Raw genomic sequence first — 24,233 nt, 5'->3', positions numbered from 1 at the left:
AATTCGAATTTGTCCGGCCTGGTTTCGTATTCGCCCTTCGCTTTCGTCCATGCAGTTTTGGTGGAGATAGAGGGATGATTTTTAAAATCTACATAAGCTTGTCTAAGTACCCCACCTGCGCTATGGTATTCAGCCGTTACCGCCTTAGTCTTACCGTGGACATAGGACATTACTTTCCCACGCAAGAAAGCTTTTCCCGCTTCCCAAAACATTATTGGTGAGGAAACGGAGTTCGAATTGGTGGCGACATAGTCCCACCAACCCGTCTTAAACGCTTCCCTGAAGGAAGAGTCCTTAAGGAGACGAGAGGGGAATCTCCACAATTTTGCATTTCCCTTGGGGAATGTGGTGCGAAATAGAAGCTCAATAGGTGCATGGTCAGACACTACAATATCGTGGATAGTGGCACTCTTTGTGACTGGCAGTAGGGCTGTAGAACAGAAAAGATAATCTATGCGGGAGAACGAGTCGTGTACCATGGAGCAATGAGTATATTCTCTCCCCTCTGGATTGCGCAGTCTCCACACATCATGTAGAGACAGCGTATCATGAAAGAGATTTAGGGCGGACTGGGTTGTCAGAGATGTGGGTCTATCCCTGCGTGTAGACGATCGTCTATCCTCCAGAGTAGACATGACTGAGTTCATGTCTCCTCCTAGTATTATGTTGTCAAATTGTTCTTGGGCCACCAGCTGAGTGATTTCCTGGAAGAATGATTTGGTTGGGGAGTTAGGGGCGTATAAATTATAAAGTACATAGTCTGTATTATATAGCCGGAGGTGAAGTCTAACCCTATGACCCTCCGTGTCAATGGAAGAGTCAATAATTTGGAAGGGTAGGGTTTTTCGCAGTAGAATCGCTACTCCCGCTTTTCTGCCGTCTGAGGGAGATCCAACGACATCACCCACCCAATATTTCCTAAGACGAGGGAGGTCCGCTAGGGATAAGTGGGTCTCCTGAAGCATTGCTATGTCGACCTTGAGTGTGGCTAAATGTCATAGAACTTTTGACCTCTTATGGGGGGATCGGCGGCCTTTAACATTCCAGGAAACCACCCTAAATTGCATCAAGGATGACATTCATGTATCATACAAAAGACTTGATACCGTGAGGGTCCATGTGTCAACCATGTGTAAAAAAATACCTGTAGGAGGATGCGATGGGTAGGAGGAGCGAGTGGAGAGGCCACGAGGAGAGGAGGGTTCTTCAAAATATCCGCTCTGATAAGTGGGTCTCCTGAAGCATTGCTATGTCGACCTTGAGTGTGGCTAAATGTCATAGAACTTTTGACCTCTTATGGGGGGATCGGCGGCCTTTAACATTCCAGGAAACCACCCTAAATTGCATCAAGGATGACATTCATGTATCATACAAAAGACTTGATACCGTGAGGGTCCATGTGTCAACCATGTGTAAAAAAATACCTGTAGGAGGATGCGATGGGTAGGAGGAGCGAGTGGAGAGGCCACGAGGAGAGGAGGGTTCTTCAAAATATCCGCTCGAGAGGAGGCTGCAACGCTGGGAGGAGGCTAGAAAGAATGAACAAAAAAAACATTATACAACTATAACAACTGTAGATGCACCCAGGAAATGCAAAGTTGGTCGAAATCCCGGTAAATAACATTAGTGACTTCCTTTTTTTCCCACCAACACTAGCACAATCAACCTGCCTCGCTAAACAGGGGGCCATCTAACCACCGATCAACGATTTTCGCTGCATCCCTTCAACTCTGTCTATAAACAGTATATGTTGAGTGCTACTCAATGAGACATGTGTAGAGGCCCTCCCCACCCTTCCCATCTCAAAACCGTGAGGAGGATAAGGGGTCCCCTCTAGGTGGTAGCACAGACCTTGAGAAAAAAGAAATAAAAAGAAATAAAAAATATGTAAAGTCAAGGATTAACATTCAAGGAAGAAACCGAAGGAGAGAGAAAATAACGACACCATCGGTAGGTTAGAGAAAGTCCCTCATCCATGGAGTATCCCTGCGGGACATAGGGGCTGCGAGGAACCGGTGCAATCTCTGATATAGGCCCCGCCAAAATGTCAGCAAAGCGTTCCATGGGACCCTCAGGTAGGAAGAGTATCCCGGTCTGACTCCCGATCGGATTTGTTGGGGGACGGTGGGGAGAGTCTCATACTTTTCCCACTGGCTTGAGAACGTGGCTCCATGTTAGAGAGAGTCTGGGAATGAGAGTCCAAAAACTTGTGGGCTTTGTTAGGCGTAGCAAAAATCAGCTTCTCCCCCTCCGGGTTTTGGAGATGTAGCGTGGCAGGGAGAACCTGATGCCTCTTTGGTAGAGAATCTTGCACACTTCTGCAAAGGCCTTCCGTTTCTTCCCAACCTCCGCCGAATAATCTGCAAACAGCAATATCTTGTGCCCATCCACCCGGAGGTCGGAGTTGGCACGCGAAGCTCGGAGTGATAGGCCAGGGAGAACCTGATGCCTCTTTGGTAGAGAATCTTGCACACTTCTGCAAAGGCCTTCCGTTTCTTCCCAACCTCCGCCGAGTAATCTGCAAACAGCAATATCTTGTGCCCATCCACCCGGAGGTCGGAGTTGGCACGCGAAGCTCGGAGGATGGCGGCTTTGACAGCGTAATTGAGGTACTTGGCTAGGACCGGGCGTGGGCGCGTCTGGTTTCTGTGCACCGAGGCGGTGTGCTCTTTCCACCGCGCACGCAGTGGGTATGCCCAGGGCAGAGGGAATAGTACGCGCACAAAGCTCCATCAAGGCATCGGGGGGGATAGCTTTCCGGTATGCCAATTATACGTAGGTTGCTACGCCGTGAGCGGTTCTCGAGGTCATCCACTTTCTCCAGTAGGTACCTTTTTGGGTTTTTACCGTCTCCCGTATATTCGTGTGGGCTCTAGCCAGCTCGTCCTCCAACAGTGTAATGCGGGATTCGGCTTCCGCGAGGCGTTGTGATTGTGCGATGGTATCGTGGCGCAGTGCCTGAATCCCCTTTAGGATGGCGTTATCCACTGCCTCTTGTATAGTAGGCCGAAGGAGTCTGGCCGCCGCGATGGAGGAAGGGTCCGCGGCGTTATCCTCCTCTGAGCCGGATCCCGCCATGGACGAAGGAGACTTGGAGGCCTGTGAAGGCCCGATGGCGCCTTTCTCACTCCTCCGGTGACCTGAACGTGAGCGCTCACCCGTTCGGGCAACAAATGTATCCATCTGGAGCTCAGGTCAGTGCGGTTCAATAGAGTAGCCTGGTCGTAGGTGTCGGGAGCAATAAATAGATTTTATAGGCGTGTGGTGGTCCCGAGTAGCCGGAGCACGTTACATGTGCAGCCGCTGTGGTGGGCGCCAGAACTGGAAGTTTGACCTACAGTATGTTAACAGAGTTAGTGGTATGAGGGAAAAAAGTTCTGGTATAATAATTTCGAATTGGTGGCGACATAGTCCCACCAACCCGTCTTAACCGCTTCCCTGAAGGAAGAGTCCTTAAGGAGACGAGAGGGGAATCTCCACAATTTTGCATTTCCCTTGGGGAGTGTGGTGCGAAATAGAAGCTCAATAGGTGCATGGTCAGACACTACAATATCGTGGATAGTGGCACTCTTTGTGACTGGCAGTAGGGCTGTAGAACAGAAAAGATAATCTATGCGGGAGAACGAGTCGTGTACCATGGAGCAATGAGTATATTCTCTCCCCTCTGGATTGCGCAGTCTCCACACATCATGTAGAGACAGCGTATCATGAAAGAGATTTAGGGCGGACTGGGTTGTCAGAGATGTGGGTCTATCCCTGCGTGTAGACGATCGTCTATCCTCCAGAGTAGACATGACTGAGTTCATGTCTCCTCCTAGTATTATGTTGTCAAATTGTTCTTGGGCCACCAGCTGAGTGATTTCCTGGAAGAATGATTTGGTTGGGGAGTTAGGGGCGTATAAATTATAAAGTACATAGTCTGTATTATATAGCCGGAGGTGAAGTCTAACCCTATGACCCTCCGTGTCAATGGAAGAGTCAATAATTTGGAAGGGTAGGGTTTTTCGCAGTAGAATCGCTACTCCCGCTTTTCTGCCGTCTGAGGGAGATCCAACGACATCACCCACCCAATATTTCCTAAGACGAGGGAGGTCCGCCAGGGATAAGTGGGTCTCCTGAAGCATTGCTATGTCGACCTTGAGTGTGGCTAAATGTCATAGAACTTTTGACCTCTTATGGGGGGATCGGCGGCCTTTAACATTCCAGGAAACCACCCTAAATTGCATCAAGGATGACATTCATGTATCATACAAAAGACTTGATACCGTGAGGGTCCATGTGTCAACCATGTGTAAAAAAATACCTGTAGGAGGATGCGATGGGTAGGAGGAGCGAGTGGAGAGGCCACGAGGAGAGGAGGGTTCTTCAAAATATCCGCTCGAGAGGAGGCTGCAACGCTGGGAGGAGGCTAGAAAGAATGAACAAAAAAAACATTATACAACTATAACAACTGTAGATGCACCCAGGAAATGCAAAGTTGGTTGAAATCCCGGTAAATAACATTAGTGACTTCCTTTTTTTCCCACCAACACTAGCACAATCAACCTGCCTCGCTAAACAGGGGGCCATCTAACCACCGATCAACGATTTTCGCTGCATCCCTTCAACTCTGTCTATAAACAGTATATGTTGAGTGCTACTCAATGAGACATGTGTAGAGGCCCTCCCCACCCTTCCCATCTCAAAACCGTGAGGAGGATAAGGGGTCCCCTCTAGGTGGTAGCACAGACCTTGAGAAAAAAGAAATAAAAAGAAATAAAAAATATGTAAAGTCAAGGATTAACATTCAAGGAAGAAACCGAAGGAGAGAGAAAATAACGACACCATCGGTAGGTTAGAGAAAGTCCCTCATCCATGGAGTATCCCTGCGGGACATAGGGGCTGCGAGGAACCGGTGCAATCTCTGATATAGGCCCCGCCAAAATGTCAGCAAAGCGTTCCATGGGACCCTCAGGTAGGAAGAGTATCCCGGTCTGACTCCCGATCGGATTTGTTGGGGGACGGTGGGGAGAGTCTCATACTTTTCCCACTGGCTTGAGAACGTGGCTCCATGTTAGAGAGAGTCTGGGAATGAGAGTCCAAAAACTTGTGGGCTTTGTTAGGCGTAGCAAAAATCAGCTTCTCCCCCTCCGGGTTTTGGAGATGTAGCGTGGCAGGGAGAACCTGATGCCTCTTTGGTAGAGAATCTTGCACACTTCTGCAAAGGCCTTCCGTTTCTTCCCAACCTCCGCCGAATAATCTGCAAACAGCAATATCTTGTGCCCATCCACCCGGAGGTCGGAGTTGGCACGCGAAGCTCGGAGGATGGCGGCTTTGACAGCGTAATTGAGGTACTTGGCTAGGACCGGGCGTGGGCGTGTCGCGTCTGGTTTCTGTGCACCGAGGCGGTGTGCTCTTTCCACCGCGCACGCAGTGGGTATGCCCAGGGCAGAGGGAATAGTACGCGCACAAAGCTCCATCAAGGCATCGGGAGATAGCATTCCGGTATGCCAATTATACGTAGGTTGCTACGCCGTGACCGGTTCTCGAGGTCATCGACTTTCTCCAGTAGGTACCTTTGGGTTTTCACCGTCTCCCGTATATTCGTGTGGGCTCTAGCCAGCTCGTCCTCCAACAGTGTAATGCGGGATTCGGCTTCCGCTAGGCGTTGTGATTGGGCGATGATATCGTGGCGCAGTGCCTGAATCCCCTTTAGGACGGCGTTATCCACTGCCTCTTGTATAGTAGGCCTGAGGAGTCTGGCCACCGCCGCCGCGATGGAGGAAGGGTACGCGGCGTTATCCTCCTCTGAGCCGGATCCCGCCATGGACGAAGCAGACTTGGAGGCCTCTGAAGGCCCGATGGCGCCTTTCTCACTCCTCCGGTGATCTGAACGTGAGCGATCACCCGTTTGGGCAACAAATTTATCCATCTGGAGCTCAGGTCAGTGCGGTTCAATAGAGCAGCCTGGTCGTAGGTGTCGGGGAGCAGTAAATAGATTTTATAGGCGTGTGGTGGTCCCGAGTAGCTGGAGCACGTTACATGTGCAGCCGCTGTGGTGGGCGCCGGAACCGGAAGTGAAATTAAAGTTCTTAAAGTGGATCTGTCAGTAACTTTACAAGTCTGCACAAAAATATTTCTGACTTAGAATTTAAAACAATACAATTAACCAAAACAGAATAAAAAGAAGCTGTAACGTTTATCAACAAAAAGTCTTGAGCGCCAGGCAAGGGCATTCCCTAGTCTGAGAGATACAATCTGGGAGAATTATGTAATTAGTCTTCTGTAGGAAGGAGTTGCCGTTTACTCAACTGTCCTTCCGCCCATGATCACACTGAATTAACTTTGTAAGATGTACAGCAGAGGCTGATCTGTATATATCTGACCATACTGTATACAGTCCGAATGTACAATTTAGATTTGCTTTCAACTATGCAGTGCAAGGTCTTGATACAAATTGAATTGCTTGTTTAGATTTGCCCCCATATTACACAGATTTGGTAAACCTGAAGGACATGGTACAGATTGTATAGTGTATGGCCAGCTTTAGATGATTACACTCAGCCTGAAACATAAAGACACAGAATATACTGTGAAAGAGAAAGAATATTAAGAAATAGACGTTGACCCTGGGTGATGCCTAAACCCAGATAGTGCTGACCATCTAAGGAGAAAGTACGGTGAAAGCATTATCAGGAGAAGCAATCTTGTCTCTTTGAGAACTAATAAATACCAACTGTTACACTTGCACATAACTTAGCATACATGCACATTAAAAACTTATATATGTCTGCTTTAAAGGTCGGTTTTTAGTGAGGTCACACTGTGCTTTGTAAAGGTCACATAGAGCTGAAATAAATGTTTTCATTTTACAGTTTTGTATACTTCCTGTGCCATATTTTCATGACCATATTACACACTAGTTTATGCTGCACATTACAAGGCTGGATTTAAATTAGGAACATGTTGATTCTCCTTCAGGTGCCTTGGAAAGTGTAAACAGCTTTTTTACTTAAAGGATTCTGAGATAAATCAAATACAGAATAAGCCACTTAGAGATTCTGCTGTGTTCAATAAATCACAATAATGATTAGTACCGTAAATACACAATAAAAATATAAATTACTGGCTACCAGTTAGCACTACTATTTAAGGAGCTCAGCATGTATTTATAACAAAAACATATGGCCATCCCTGTGTAAAGTTTGCCATACACAAGCTTTACAAGCTGAACAAGAGAAATCATTTGATTCCCCCATCCACGCTAAAGACATTGGATGGATAAATCTCCTCTGCCGGCTATTGTATTGTGCAATCCTTCATTTTTGTTGAATGTGCAGTCAGTGATTGAATTTCAGCCACTTCAGCACAAATAGAGTGAAATGTGATCCCGAATATGGCCAGCTTAGGACACTGGTGTTGATAGACATAAAAAAAAAAAAAAGTTATACTCACCTGGAGCCTCTCTCCTCCTCTGCTGCAGCAGCCTAAGGTCCCTGAGTCATCACATTCTATACACAGTGTATAGGACGTGGGGATGCCGCAGCATAGGAGGAGAGAGGCTTCAGGTATCGGTCAACCTCTGACTGCCTTCATGTAGACCTTATACGCCAAGTCTAGCTTAAAAGGGCCAGTTGTTTATGTTTGCCCACCATCCTCCACCAGGACCTTCATCAGGCCAAAAGTCCCCTGATTTTGATTGTGGTTAATATATGTAATAATATTTTCCGAATAACCGTGAGTTTACTGTGTTTAGGATTCCATTTTTGTTCTATTTGGATGAATTGAATATTACTGAAAAACATACAGCTGCGAAGCTATTGCCATTTACAATACACAATACTTGCAATGTAAATCTGTTTATATATGGGAGTCCCTGACATAATATAGGATAAACGAGAACACTTAAAAGTATTGCTTTGTGTTGGCTGCTATTGCAGATAAACTGAGGAAACAATAACATGACAGCCGGTAGTTTTTTCTATACGATTTTTAGATAGGAAGTTACAGTAGTACACACTATACTATCTTTTATAACCCCAGATCTGAAAATCTGCTTAAAAGACATTAAAGTCACAATCTCTCCCCCACCCTCCAAATGCTGCTTTAAGGACTTATCTTAGATCAGTGGTTCTCAACCTGTGCAATCTCAGGACCCACTTTTGGTCCTTGGTCATTAAGTCATGACCCAAAAAGAATTTAATCTCCGAAACATTATAATTTATTCCACAAAACAACTTGCACAGAGCAACAACAGGTGCACAGAGTGTGTGAGCGCTGTGGGTGCAGAGAATAGGTGGGTGCACAGTCTGTGTGTGGGTGCAGAGTGTGTTGGTGTTGTGGGTGAAGAGTGTGTGGGCACTGTGGGTGCAGAGCGTGTGTGTGGCTGTGGGTGCACAGTGTCTGTGTGTGGGCGCTGTGGGTGCATGCTGTGGGTGAGCGCTGTGGGTGCACAGTGTGTGTGGGCACCAGTGGCTGGGATTTGAATATTAATGAACCATGATGTGATTTGCATATGAATGAACTACCTCCGCGTTCATATGCAAATCATATTGAGGCTCATTATTATGCAAATCCTACAATTTCCATATGAATAAGCAGTGGGTAGTGCTAATGGAACCTACGGCTGACCTTGGTGCAGATATTTTAAGATGATACTTACCACTCCAGCCACCACTCGCCCGCCAATGCTACAGCACCGCCTCATGAAGAGAAAAAAAACCTTCCTGTCACTACACAGGAAGGTACCAAGTAGCTGTTTTTGTATAGGGGGGCCTGGGCCGTGCCAAGGAGTTGTGATTATTGCACTATAGAGCAAAATCTCCTAGGATGTGGCCTGGGCCCCCCAAGCTGCCCGAGACCCTTGCATATGCATCGGCATTACCTCTCTGATGGAAGCCCTGGGGGTCCCCTTACCTGGAACATCCCAACCCCCCTCTGCCCAGAGAAGAATGGAACATGCAGACAGGTGGCAACCCTTCACTCCACAACTCACTGAACACAGGGCTGCAACCAACTTTTGGGTTGCGACCCACTAGTTGAGAACCAGGGCCTTAGATGATGCCTCTTGATCTGATCATCTTCTACTTTAAACATCAGACATTCATCTATGTATTTACTTTATATATTGTGCTTAACGTAAAAAATTAAAATATATAATTATTAAATGGTGTATATTTTTTGTATAATGGGCCTTTAGAGTTATTGTTCATTGATTGCACCTGTGCCCATAATTTGGACATTAAACTATTTACATATTTTTAACAATAGTAAAGGAGCTTTAAAACAAACCTTTCCTGACCTCTCTAGCTGAGTTTATTACAAAGTTATTAATTCTAAAAAATCCTCAAAGATCAGAAACAAAGGCTCTCAAGTCTGTTTCTAACAGCTTAGAAATACCTGCAGTGCGTTTATATTATAAGGTCTGTCACATAGAGAAAATATTTCAGTTCCTGTGTTGTGAACTTTGAAAATTAATTTGCCACAATGCTCTTACTGCTTGTACGGAATATTTAAATACTTTAGTGTGCATTATTTGGCCACAGGTTCACTTTAGGGTTTGGATGCTACCTTACAGCACCGATGTCTAATCAAGTAGGGCTCCTTGACTACAGGAGTCCATTCCTTCACCCGATTAGTGCGTTGGGACTCCATGGGAAGAGCTTGGACAAAGAGCTGCTGTAAGTGGTGTTCTGTGAAAGAAGTGTGCAGGTGAACTTTGTTGCAGAGTGAAGTGTGCCTTGTCAGATGTCTTGGTTACCTTTGTGGATTATATTGCCATCATGGTTCAGGGCTCTCTTGAGGTTTACCATACCTGAGACTATTGAAAACCTGTAAGCAATTTCTGCTATTGTCAAATGTAAGATACTTGGGTGCTTTCTCTAAAGCATTGTGGAATGTCACTGGAGGAGAAAGACAGACGTCTGAATAGGGCTGCAGCTTGTCACTTAATCCCTAAGACTGTGCTGTGTTGAATGACACTTACAGTGACTTGAGTGCACCCTACAGTTCCTCTGAAGTATCCACCTGCGCCGTTGTTTCTTTGCTGAAAGTTATTATGTAGCAGTAAATACAATATTACAAGTCCTGCATCTGTGTCACTGTCACAGAGAAACACAAATTAGGAGTACCTCTGCAGGAGGCACTCAGAGCCACCGCTTGTCAGGTGCATTTGAGTGGGGAAGGGAGGGCTGTGTCAGTCATTGACCATAAAAAGTTACATACAAGATCAATAATCCCCTTTTCTATAAAGCTAGTATGAGTAATCATTCAAACATATTTATTCATAATACAAGGTGTTGTCAAAAAATACGGTGAATGTTTAAATTTAAAAAAAAATAAAGAAATTACAGTAAAAGACACATTGCCATGAATCCCCCTCAAAATACTCTCCCTCTCTTCGAACACACTTATCTCATCGTTCTTAACACTTTCTGAAGTACTTCTGGAGGTCCTTTTTCATGAGTGCCTTTAGTCGCCCTGTCATGGCTGCCTCGATGTCCTGAATCGATTTCAAACTTTTACCTTTTATGATCATTTTGACTTTGGAGAAGAGACAGAAGTCGCATGGTGCCACATCTAGTGAATAAGGTGGATGAGGACACACTGTAATGTTTTTAGTTGACAGAAATTGCCAAATTTCGCACTCACCTCATGTTCAAATCTGTTTTTTAAAATGCAAAAACAGAACCATAAGTGATGTTCAGATCCTCAGAAATTTCCTTAATAGTCAACTGCCTGTTTGATTGAATCATTTCGCTTACTCTTTCAACATTCTCTTGGGTTTTTGATGTTGAAGGACATCCTGACCTCTCCTCGTCTTTAAGCGATTCACAACTGTTGCAAAATCCCTCTAACCACTTATAAACCATCTTTATGATCACAGCAGCAACACCATAAACTAATTTTAACATTTCGTGTGTTTCTTTAGCACTTTTTTGCTGTTTGTAACAAAATTTCATGTTAATGCGTTTTTCGTGATCCATGATTTACAATGCACTTTAAAACTTCTTTCAGCCGTGGCTCACAACCGACTGACTGCAAGGAACAAGTTGGCGCTTGTCACACACTGTTACTAAGGTTCGATGCACCGATTTGCGTATTGAAGATCATTTCCTTTCCGTTAGATGGCACTCAGCAGCAGCATTCACGTATTTTTTGATCATACCCCATATAGCAACTCTTTTACATAAAATAACACCTTTTTTTAGATTCACTTATGAATATTTTTAGGCTATGGTATCTTAAGCAAACATCTCTATTACAAGCCTGTATGCCTACATGCAGGATTCATGAATCAAGACTTGTCCTCTCTTAACCTAATTTTCCTTTGAAAAAAAATGGAAATATCTTAGATGAAAGAAGACAGAAATAGATCTTTATCTGGTGAACGGGGAATATCTTGTCTCACGGTGCTGCTGTGTGATTACTTCTGTGCATTTCCCTGCTGATTCCTCTTCCATTAAATTACTAATGCTGCTGCTATTTAATGTACTGAAAAGTTTGAACTCCAGGCCATTTCAGCGGCGTTGATTGTGTTAATATATCGACCCTCTCAAGTTCTTCCTTGGATGTCTAAATTTTCCCAGCACCACTTTCCCTTGTAGAGAAAGAAAGACACAAAGCACTGACAAAAGGAGAGATCTGTGCATTGAATGTACAGCAGTGTTCGTATCCACCCACATTCCTCTTCAGCATCTTTCACGATGCCTCCTATAAAAGCGCAAATTACAGTTTGCCATTGAGAAAGCAGGCCATCTGGCCATGCCCAGGGTGAAGAATGGTGGATACTGAGGGTGTTAGTTAAGAACGCCTTCACGGTTTGTACCTCTGATATATCTGCTATGCATTCTTTGGTTTCTTTATTGAGTTTAAAGCAGATCTATGCTTTTTGAAGAAGTTTCAGTTTCTAAAACATAATCCTTATTTGAGTGAAAATATGATAAGGAAATTGATGCTCTTTTTTACAGAAATCCTTGCAGTTCTTTACCTGATAACAAAGATAAACACCAAAGCATTGGTCATTTCCACTTGAACATCAGTCCCCCCAACTCTTTTAGCAGAGACCTTACATAGGTATTCTTTAAAAAAACAACAACTTGTGTACTTCAATAACAAAGATAATGTTGTTTAAGAGAGGAATCCTTGGTATCTTCATATTGTTTGCCACTTATTACTACAGTAGCAGGATTTCTTGAAGGAGAGTTATGAGTAACAGGCTCAAATGTCATTCAAACACCTCTCAGTATCAAAGAAGTGACACCAAGTTCTTCCACAAAGTAGCCCACTTAGGGTGTACATGGGCATCAAAACCAAGTGAAATGCAGCCACAAGGAATCCTGGCTCAGATGCCTTTGGGAAAAAATGTGTTGTTTCTCAAATTCATGCATTTCAAACTGCATTCCCATTGACTTGTTCCAATAAATAAGTATTTAAAAAATAAGCAGAAGCTGGTTATGCTTCATATGACTGTTCAAAAATGCTTCAGTAACACATGTAAGAAACCAAATTCAAACACTTGTGTACATCGGCATGTACAAAATTTAAATTTCCACTCTCAAATAAGGAGGTGATTAGAGCATCTCGCCTAGAACATCATATAAAGGGAGAGAAGTATCGTGAGGTGGTTCCAAGAAAGAGGGCTCAGTTTTTTAAAAGAAATTCAGTTAGTGGTCAGTAAGTAAGTTTTGTGTAGTAGGAGGACAACTATAGTTACTTAAGCCAATTGTCGCATATGTCTAGAGAAGCAGAGGAAATAAATGAGCTAATAAAAGAGTGTACAAAATGTCTGGTTTGAGGCCAGGTAAATCAAATGTGTTCCCCAAGCATAGGGGTTAAGAGGCTCAAAGGAAGGTTAGTATTGTCAAAAAGGGGGGTAAAGTGATTAGGTACTGTGGAGAAATTATGAGGTTCTTGAGCAAAGTGCCCTATTTGCAAGGTGGCTGTTGTAAAAGGGCAACAACCCTTTGAGGAATTATATAGGACAGCTCAAGGGAGAGCTCGTAGGTCAAGAGAAGATAAGTCCTCTTATATGAGAGTTGTGGCTTTTGTTATCGGTTGTGAAAACCAGTTTGTAAGGCTGCTTTAAATGGTAAATGTTATTCTTGAAAATAATTTTAAAAAGAATGTAAAAAACGCTACACATTTCCTTGACCTACTCTGCAAAGGGCCCCCATTATATCTACTGAGGGCAGCTCCTTTCTATTAAAAATACAAAATGAAAGGGCGTTGTTGACTAACAGAATCATAAGGGATATGGATCTAAGCCTCTGAGACTATCCCTCTGGGAATAACAGGCATCTACGTTTAGAAATCATGGATGTAGTGTTTAAGGCTGAATATAAACAGCTTTATAAATACAAGTTGTACCCCAACAATAGCACATTAGGCATCAGATATGTTCCCAGAAAAGCTCCTTGTGAGCATGGCTTGTGCTTTACTCTGTAATTGAGAAGTCCAAAGCACTGCATGTACTGTATACTACTGTTATGGTCAGGTAAGGAGGACCATGGCACCTTTCAATGCTAAACGTGAGGATGGGGAAATTATATCTGGTGGTGGATACTACTGTTAGCTAGACACAACATAAATAGTGAATAAAATCAAGTGATTTTGATTATGAATGTTGGCAAGTATGCAATTTCTCCCTATTTAGCTAATTATTTGAGCCCTCTCTTTAATTACAAATGCTGAAGTGTAAGCCCAGGAGCACAATGGGTTAGTAGTGCAAAGCTGGTTACTTCAAAGGTATCTTGGCAGTAACATTCATTGCTGGTGCCCTGTTCCAGGCCAGGAAGACATATAAGAAGCTAAAACTTTCCAGCTGAGGTACAGATAATAGGAGATTGCTAGAAGTTAAATCATTCACTACTCTATCTAAAGCTAAAAAAAGGCTAAAAATAAAATTAAGTTATAGAAATAGGAAATATTATATTAAAAGAAAAAAAAAATGTTACTAACATAGAAAGGAGTTTTCCCAAGGTTGATCAGATTTAGGAATTCTTTGCCAAAGGAGGTGGTAAATTGTTAATTGGACATCTTTTTTTAGTAGTAATGGCATCCCCAACTATCTTTAAAAGGATTCATTACTGGTGTGATTAGTGCAAGGAATGAATCTGCTGCCTTTCAAATAAGGATTTTTTCGCACTGTGAGGATTAATTGGCAGCTGCCGAACTGGGATTTTGTTTTGCCCTCCACTGAATCAACAATATTGTAATTTAAAAGGAGGTCCAGGCTTTAAAGATCTCTAGAAGAGGGTGAGATGAGTATGATGCTGATCATTACACTTACCTGGATACAGTGGGTATAAATTTCCACAACTGCCACTCTTCTGCCCTCAATGCTCTGCATGCAGCCAGACTTAGTTGTCAGCCCCATAGAAGTCTTTGGTGATTTAGCAGACAACTGGCTGCCTGCAGAACAGTGTGCTAAGAGAAGAAGTGTGCCAGCTTCCGAACGTTAGACCTGAAAACTCTGGATCAAATGAATGGAGACAAATATAGTGCACATAAATACAATGACCTATCCCCCCCAAAAAAAAAAAAAGCACTGTGCATGCTATGTGGAGTGTAACATTTCTTGGTAATAAAATATGCTCTGTATTTATTTTTTTTAAATGAATCTGAGAAATTCATATATACAGACAAAAACATTAATGGCCCTGACCTGATCATTAATATTTGTTCTCATACTGTATGCACTCTTATAATGAAATGACAGCTCAGAGCTCTCAGTTTTGCTTGTTTAGTCCCTTCTTCCAAGACACTGGTATTGGTAGTAATTCTCTTTTCTCTTCTATAGCCCCAGCTGAGTTTGTCCAGCACCCACAGTCCATTTCCCGGCCTGTTGGCACTACAGCAATCTTTACGTGTCTGGCCCAGGGAGAGCCACCACCTCAAATTACATGGCTGAAGAATGGCCAGGAGCTGGAGCTCAATGGACATATCAAGCTCAAGAATAACAACAGGTATGATGTAAAAAAAAAGAGGCAATGAGAAGAAGATATTAGACAGCTGTGGCTGCTGTAAAATTACAACTATAGCTTTTATTGCAACATGCATGGTGAAAACGTAACTCCATTATAAGGGATAGGGCAGTGGAATGCCATAACCTACATCAACCAATAAAGCATCAAGTTTTAGCAGCTTAAACAAAAGTTCAGCTCTAGGTAACAAGTCAAATACATGAGTGGCCTGCAAATGTTATTCAGAAAACATTGCAACTGTGCTGTATTTAATATAGTCCATTGCAGACACATGCAACAGATTTTCAACTGTGCTAAAGGGAAGGAATGGTGGATCTTGTCGCATGGTCTTGTGCTGAGCAACTTCTCTCTTACCCGCAGGGTGTATGGGAGTGCTGCAGTGAATTCAGAGAGAGGGAGGTGTTTGGCCTGAGTTTTTGCAGATTCAGTTTTCAAGTAATTTCTTAGTTGAAGGATAAGTACACTTTTAAACAAATTGCACTTCCCCTCACCCAAGATGCATACATACCTTGTAAATTCTCACATTTGACTGCAAAAGTGGAAATATATTTTATAGTGAACATGTTAGTGGATTTGTATTATTAAATGTAAACATTTTGCCTACAAGTAAACACCAAAAATATTTCCACAAGGTAAATTTCACTTTATTATTGGAACCACTTTATTATCACTGTCTAATAGGCCAATTAGAACACTACCATTGGTCAGGGGAATGACCACTGGTGGGGCTTGCTGTAGAAGTTAGAAAAGGCAGAGACCACTAACAAAGTGTCTGAGAAAGATATTAGTTGCCATGTTGTGGTGTATTCTCTTAGAAAGGAGCTTTACTCTTAACAGTTTCAAATGAGTGACAGGTTCACTTTAATGATAGGTGATTTCTGGTAGGTTGTTAATGGATTACTGAAAATCACTGCAGTAAGTCAGTGTGTGTGATAATTATATCATAAAGAAATAACAACATTTTTGGAGATGTCGATAAAGTTCACTGATCTCCAAGACTAGCCCGAATATTGTATCTGTCATTCTCACACATTAAAAAAAAAAATCCACTTTTGTTGAGAAAAAAAATCAATCCTCCTACCTGGTTCTATTCTGAAGAAATAGCTTTTGTTGCATTTCCAAACTGATCCCTGAATGGGAGGGTCTGGGTTCATTGTAATCAGTTGGTGGACTCGGTGTTGTAATGAGGTAAGCTGCAGTGTCGGCATCCCTTTAGTAGTAAACAAACCTTAGGGCAGTGGTGGCGAACCTTGGCACTCCATCAGTGCCAAAACTTCAAATCCCAACATGCATCTGCCTCTGGGAGTTATGTCTGTGGCTGTCGGAGCCTTGCAATGCCTCATGGGACTTGTAGTTCCAAAACAGCTGGAGTGCCAAGGTTCGCCACCACTGCCTTAGGGAGTCTCTCACCAAAAATGAAATTCCTATTGCGGAGGATGCCAAAAATTATACTTGTATCTTAGTGCAGACTTCTAGGAAAATAAGTCAGCCAATCACAGAAGCAGAAAGTGACCATCTGGGGGCGTTGTGTACACCATCTGTGTACGGAATGCCTCCCGGTCACCATATTGCATTGACATTTGAGATTTAGAACATTACAGCAGTTACAGTTTTAAATGCAAAGGTCATTTTTAATAACATTAAATTACAAAATGGCTTGTGTAGCAATTATTATTAATTATTATATTAAAGTGTTTAAATATTTTTTTTCCTTTTTTATATTTTTAAAGTGGAATTAATCTTCAAACACTTGTTACATGGGGAGGGATGGGTTTAAGCATGGCACACCTTCTAAAAGAGTGCTAAAACTTTAAATGAGGGGAACTACTGTAACCCTCCTCCCTTAATGACAATCCAAGTAAATTAATCAAGTTAGCACACCCAAAAAACAATGCATACATTAATTGTAGTAGAAAAGATACAAAATACATTTACAAAGTCCATGCAAAATACAGAGATAAACTAGTGCATACACAATACAAAGTCATATAAATCAATGGTGCAATGAGACAAGTGTAACCAATTAAAAGTGAATGATGGTTTGGTCAGACAGAAGACCCAATGTTTTGTGGTGATTTACCCCTTTCTCAAGGAGGACCTACATCGCTTGAGTTTATAATGGCCGCCAGTACCCATAGGGCCGGCCCCAGATGCGCCACGTCCTGCAGAATCGATGTAATTCCAGAAACTGGAAGTGATGTTGCAGAATCACCGGAGGTGGCACATCAGGGGGGCCGGCTTCAGGGGCACTGGTGGTCATTATAACTACACTCAATGGATAATCACATGTAGGACCTTCTTGAGAAAAGGGTAAATCACCCCGAAATGGTGGCGTCTTCTGGGGCAACATTTTTGGTCTTTTGCCTAACCAACCCATCATTCACTTCTATTCGGGTACGCTTGCCTCATTGTACCATCTATTTATTTGACTTAGTATTGTGTAGTAGACATGTGCGATTCGTTTCGCTCCGAATCGAACTTCGGACGAAATTACCGGAGATTCGGAGATTCGGATGCAATCGAATTCCGAATTACAGCTAAAACGAATACAAACGAATCCGAATTCCTGATTTAGTCGGTAGTCCGGTCGAAATTTCGTTTTCATTGCGGGATTCGGACAAAATTCGTTAGCGGTAGTCCGGTCGAAATGTTGTTTATTGGACGAAATTTCGTTAGCAGCAAACTGACAGAAAAAAAAAGGTTTTTTTTTTTTACAGTCTGCAGAAGATGAAAAAAAAGTGTGAGGTTCCCCCCAATTCATACCAGACCCAAAGGGTCTGGTAGGAATTTTAGGAGGGACTCTCCCCCAAGTTAAAACAAAAACAAAAAAAGCGTGAGGTTCCCCCCAAAATCCCTACCATTTCAGCCCGAATGTCAACAGGTGACATTCTCAGCCGTCAAATACTACATAGCATTCGGGAACTCCCGAATACTATTCATGAGTTTCCGAATGCTATTCGGGTCTGTGAGCCGAGGTGTCATAATGCTTTTCATAATGCTTTTCATATGACACCTCAGCTCACAGACCCGAATAGCATTCGGAAACTCACTCACGGCGAGTTTTCGTCCGGTTCGGGTGGTCGTCGTGCGGCGGGACTTTTTTTATTTCAGCGGGTCGGCGGGGGTCGTGCATCTTGATTGACGCTGGATTACATAGATGGAGCCATTTATTTAATTTTTTTTTTCATTAAAGGAATAGTCAAAAATGGAGTCTTTGTTTTTTCTTCAATTAAAGGATTTTACCTAAAAGTCTGGACTTTTTACTAACTATTTGATTTAACCCTTTAGTGAATGGGTACGGGTGCAAGTACCCCTTACTCATTCACAAGGGGAGGGCGGCATCTGGGAGCCCCCTTACTTAAAGGGGTACCCCGATGCAAATAAGCCCCCTTGCCCACAGACCCCCACAACCTAGTTAGGACCCCACATTTCCCCCCCCCCCATTTTTGGAGGCTGGGGTTCCCCCTTAAAATTCCTACCAGACCTGAAGGGTAATATTAGTTTATTGTAGTAGAACATGTATAACAGGGGTAGGCAACCTCAGCACTTCAGCTGTTGGAAAACTACAAATCCCATAATGCCTCTGCCTCTGGTAATCATGCCTGTGGCTGTCAGAGTCTGGCAATGCCTCATTGGACTTGTAGTTCCACAACAGCGGAAGTGCAGAGGCTGCCTACCCCTGATGTATAAGAAGATTTCTGAATTAAAACTGAGTGCTGTTGCCCTTTGCACCTCATCAGAGCTCTGTACACCACCTTACTTATTTTTGAAACACTTTTCCAAATCCCAATTACTGCCAGGAATTTGATAAGTTTAGGTTTATCTCTGCCGTAATCTTTTCCCGCTATTATGGAATATGAGTAATCTTGCACTCGCTGGGATGGTAATATTACTGAACAGCATGACCCCACTCAGGGTTGTCATCTCGCCTCTTGATGGTCTAAGCTGCTTCACTTTCTGGGGTCACACCCAGCCAGGGAGGTGGTTGTAATCCTGGCCGATAGGGACGGGGTACAAGTATCCAGGAAACATCACCATGGTAACCCGTAACTAGGGCTCTGAGCTGTATTGATCCCCCCCCCCACCCCCCACCCTCTCCATGTTAATTAAAGTCTTTCATTTCAATAGAAAGAGGCCTCGAGCCAGAAGGGTCCCTGACTTCAACTTTTAGATGCTTAACCCCTTGACTGAATCACTTTAAAAGCCCTTTGCTAACGATGATCACATCATCGGCAAGGAGTAGGTTAAAGCAAATGCCTCCCATGTAAAGTTTACCAGTGACAACAGTGGTAAAGCAAAAGCAGTATAAAGCGGCCATGTTTTCATTGCTTGTCGTCCCAGTGACCCAAGAACTCGGGGGTCTGTCGTTTTTTTAACTCTCAGGTTTGGAAAAGGTTAACCGAGATTAATGAGAGGCTACCATACATTTGCAAGATTAATCAAGCAAGACCATTACCTAATACATAGGATAAAACCAGACAGATCATTGTAATTCCAGCACAAAGGAGAGAACAAGCAGATGTAGTGTCTAGACAGACAAAGGGAACTTAATGTTCTGTATAAAATTACATTATTAATTGATAATATGATAACTAGCTGTCATTTGTAATCACTCTATCACTCTGCCCCGCCTGGTGATTTGTGAATACATACCACCTCCTCTGCTGGGTGCTTGTATCATGCATCTACAACAGCTTTTTCCAGTTGGGTTGTCCAGTGTCTTTCTGTGCAATGTCTAGTTCCTGATTAATGCATCTAAAGGACATATTAAAACATCAGCTAATTTATCATCAAGGTCATACAAATGAAAATTGCTGCTGATGGGGGATATAACGACCTCTTTATAACCCTTCTATATTCCCATTCTGTTATGTATGTTAAACCATTACGTTATTAGTTTAGGAATTTCACGTGTCATTGAAGGGCTTCGGTGACAGTGAACCTCTGGACCATTCCTAATTTTACATGTGACATCTGCCCTCACACAGTGCAACCCTTGCTTAGACAATTCAGCAGTTGTGGTCATTATATACAGCATCTATCTAGCTGTTTCACTGATAGATCTGGTTGTTTGAATCAAAAACTTCACTACTGTATTCAGGAGAGAAATACTCTCAATCATGATTGTCCTGAAGGAGGATAAAGTTTCTGAATCTATTACAAACAGGGAGTTTTTGCTTCTATAACATGTACTTTTTATGGCTAAGTACTCTTGGGCATTTTTTTATCATCTCGTCTTGCATGTGCCAGCCTGAATATTGTGGCATTTAGTCAGCTTCACCAGGCATTTGCAAGTGCTTAGTAAATATCTGCAGGAGCCAGTCAAGTAGTCTACGGGAGCTGGCAAAACCCTCTCAAAGTGGAACTCTACCTGCTTTCACTAAAATGACATCAACATACATCTCCGCTTGCTGATATCAAATCATTTTACATTCATTAGTTTAAACATTTTTTTTTTTGCTTTTACTTACAATTACTGTTTTCCACTTCTTGGTTGAATGGGGCACTGGTGATGTAGCCCTGGCCTCACAGATGCATCCTGGGAAGGCGACATCACCAGTGCCTTCCTGGGAAATCTCATCTGTAAACTGCAAAATCTCATGAGATCTCGGAGGAAATGCATTTTTTTCCCCCTGAGATATTGTGCATAGTCAGATGTGACATGTGCCAGAATTACAAGAAGTAAAGGCAGATGGATTAATCGGCCCTTAGCAAAAATGCCTATGGTGAGAAGAATGGGGAGGAAAAGAAACAAAATATATGCAAATAATAAAAAGTCTGCAGTTATCTCTAAGTATCTGTTTGTAGATTGTCATTATTAAACATTTCTAAAGGTGCCTTTGTTGTAATTGTTAAGATAAGGGTGAAGTTCCTCTGTAAGTCTGCTGTATCATTGTTAAAGCAAATCTGCGGGTAAAGAAACCGTTATGAAACTGTCATGTCATATTCTCTGTAGAGTGCTCTTGATGCCGCAAGTACCGTGGTGATATGTGTGATACACCTGATAGGTAAAAAGTTATTCGCTCTGATGGTCGTAGGCTCTAGCACATACCCTTTCACCTCCTGCACCTTCTTATTTGCCCGATACTTTGACGTGTGGCTTCACAAACCAGTATTAAGGTGCAGGAAGTGTGAACGGTCTGGCAAGAACTTACTACCAGGGGAGCTGGTTGTAGTTTGCATATCACAGCTCTTTGATATGTGATGCTCCCAGTATGCCCTAAAGCAGGGTTATCTAAGCTTCGGCCCTTCCGCTGTTGTGGAACTACAAGACGTTGACAACCACAGGTATGACTTCCAGAGGCAGATGCATGTTGGGATTTGTAGCTTTTCCACAGCTGGAGTGCTGAGGTTTGGTTACTCCTGCCCTACAACTGGCAACTGAAAGAGACGTGCTGGCACCTGAAGATGCCGGCTTTAGACATGAAGAGGCAAGTTTATTTTTTTTCCACCCATGGGTACACTTATGGCTCTTTCTTGCTCTGGTGTGTGATTAGAAGGATTTGAGAAAGCTGCTTGACTCTATTTTAATTGCTTTGTAAATGATTGCTTAGCCTGATGCTCGCTCAGACTGGCATTTCAAGCCAAGATTAAGCTGTTTACTTGTAACACATTTAAACTGCAACACACTGTCACGAGAGCATATTGGTGGTTCATCTTCCTTTTTTTAGACTTATTCAACCTAATATACTATTTAGAGAAGCTATACAGTAAAATTAAAGAGCAATCACTAAGCCATGACATTTTTCCAAAGTTAATTTTGATAGGGCAAAGGAATACACTTATTAAACCCTACTGATTGTTTTCAGAAGGCCCATTTGCTTATATAAAGACTTTATAAAGGTTTTTATGTGCGGAAGTTCAGTTCATGATTCTATGTTAATTTTCTTGCACTTGTAGCTCTTTAACTATCTCCGGGATCAGCCAGGAGGATGAGGCTATTTACCAGTGCATTGCTCAGAACAGCGCAGGTTCCAGTCAAGCCAGTGCTCGGCTTTCTGTAATATGGGCAGAAGGACTGCCTGGGGCACCTCAAGATGTCACTGCCACCACAATATCATCCACCTCTATCCAGGTATCCTGGATTGAGCCTCTAGAGAACACACAGGAAATTATTGGATATGTAGTGCACATCCGCAAAACTGAAGGTACGTACTTCCGTATGATGAGCTAAGCAGACCTAAAGGGTGTTATGAGAGGGCAGTCCAATTTTGTTGGGGTTATAGATTAAGGTACTCCAATGATTTATTGTCAAACTGCTGTGAATGAAAAGAGCAGGGGAAAGGGACAGATTTTGTTCTTGTTTCTGCCAATAATGAAGCTTCAGGTCAAAACCTACATACATAGCTATAATACAGTACATAGATGGAGGCTGTTTTACCTGTCAAGGGATTTGTATCTCTGTCCATCTAGTTTTGAGACACAACCCTGCCAGACTGTACAGTAAAGATGATGGCCTGACCTTTCTCATAGGTAATGAAGTTAAGTCACTTCCCTCCCACTTGCCATGAGTGAACAGTGAAGGAGCAACAAAAGACTGTTGACATCACTCCACTCCCTCCTCATGTCAAAATCTTCCTTGCTAGCACACATGCATGCAGCATATTAGATTGGCTCCTAGTGCTTCCCCTCCATCTCCCAGTCTATGATTTACAGTGCAGGGGATTACAAGCACTGGGGAGGATAGCTGGGAAGAATAGAGGAAGCTCGCGGCTTTCTAACGTTAAACTTGGAGCATGTGCAGATTGAGTGGCAACGCAGAAGACTGGAGATTGCCTGCAGTAGCATTGCCACTCTGCATAGGGAACTGTTGAATGGGAAGGATCACGAGCTCAGTATAAAGTAATAATAGATTCTGTAAATAAATGAACAGCACACATAGTCAGACACATAGTCAGGGAGGGGGGGCGCACCATTTTTTGTTCTTGTCTCAGGAGCTTGCGAAAGGAGCCAGCTAAGGCTCTGGGTAACAGCATGTGACGTCATGGTAGGGTGTCACCTGGTGGCCGCTCCGGTTGACGCCATGCCTTGGGACGCCTCTGACTACAATCTCACGTTTAGTTCACTAGTTTGTATTGAGATTGTTGTCCATCACGGGAGCGAGCTTGGATCTGTGGCTACTTTACAACACATACAGGGACCATGCAGAACAAAAGTAGCCACCCTCCAGAAGGAAGGTACCAATTCAGAGATGATTTGAGGATCTGCAACTGAGTGATAAGATATAAGATATAAACAAATAAGATACATTTTTGTTAATAGGGTACTTGAATGGATTTTTTAGGATTTAACTCCTGAGTTTAGTGTCACTTTGAATTTAAGTCTGGAATATTATACTTTCTGCCAATATGATGGTTCATAAATTACAGTGGCCATTGCAGTTTGTAATCCAGTACGTTTTAGGTTTCATGAAAAGGGAGTACTTGGTTCGAAATCCTTACATCTGCTAAGTGTCCCCATGGCTCTAGGGGCAAGGGGTATGTTGAGCAAAGCATTTGCTTTGCCTTGCGCTGTCTCTAGAGTTGTCTGCCACATCTGTCATTCACCAAATGTACAAGCCCCTTGACTGTCATCACTATCTCCATCTGACAGAACCTTGCAAACCTGCCAGAATGCTGCCCAAAGTCACACAAAGGCTGCATATTTTTTGCACTGAGGTCTGTGTGAACTGAGCCTAAGTGTTTGTTCTAGAGATCTGCAATCATTTTCCCGGCTGTGTACACAAGGTCATTAATCGCAAAAATTTGGGCAATTTGCATCAACTATCTCCCCTAAAAATATGGGATGAATTTAACCTGTTTTATGCTGGTCAAGGTTCTTTGCAACTAGATACCAGTACAGTGATCTCAAAATCAATACAGACCAATTCCATAACTGGCCTTTCCTGTTATGTCAGACATCTACAGAGAAAAACATGTGGGTTATCTGGATTATTGCACACATGGTAGCTACAGTGCAATCTAATCTTCTTAGTCATACAGAATTACTTAATATACATGGTACACGGTGTGATTTTACTGCGATTCTCACGAACCAATTAAATTGTTTCCACGGTTAGGCTGCAGCCTCTAGTTACTACGTTAATTTAGTAAAATTAGCAATTACAAAGTGGGCACTGGGTGTACCTGAATCATTCAGGAGGCTGATTTTCTAAAAGAGATATGAATCTTAGTTTAAAAAAATGGTGTGAACATTCATTTCAATCCTTTTTCTCCATGAAGACCTGTGAAGCCTCCTCAGGCTGTAGGTGGAGATGCAGGGACGATTGGC

The 24,233-nt window shown here is 42.9% G+C and overlaps 1 protein-coding gene across 1 annotated transcript in view; it reads left to right on the top strand.

Moving 5' to 3' along the window:
• The window catches only part of IGDCC3 (immunoglobulin superfamily DCC subclass member 3), a 107,577-nt gene that overhangs the window by 67,943 nt on the left and 15,401 nt on the right, over positions 1–24,233 (top strand). The window contains exons 7-8 of the mRNA XM_018571268.1: positions 14,780–14,945; positions 21,864–22,111. Of these exons, the coding sequence (XP_018426770.1) occupies positions 14,780–14,945; positions 21,864–22,111 (414 nt within the window). The remainder of the gene's footprint in view (positions 1–14,779; positions 14,946–21,863; positions 22,112–24,233) is intronic.

Source organism: Nanorana parkeri, unplaced genomic scaffold (genome assembly GCF_000935625.1).
Source record: "Nanorana parkeri isolate BGI_ZX_2015 unplaced genomic scaffold, ASM93562v1 scaffold1720, whole genome shotgun sequence".
Lineage (NCBI taxonomy): Eukaryota > Metazoa > Chordata > Amphibia > Anura > Dicroglossidae > Nanorana > Nanorana parkeri.
This window is presented reverse-complemented; position numbering and strand designations above follow the sequence as displayed.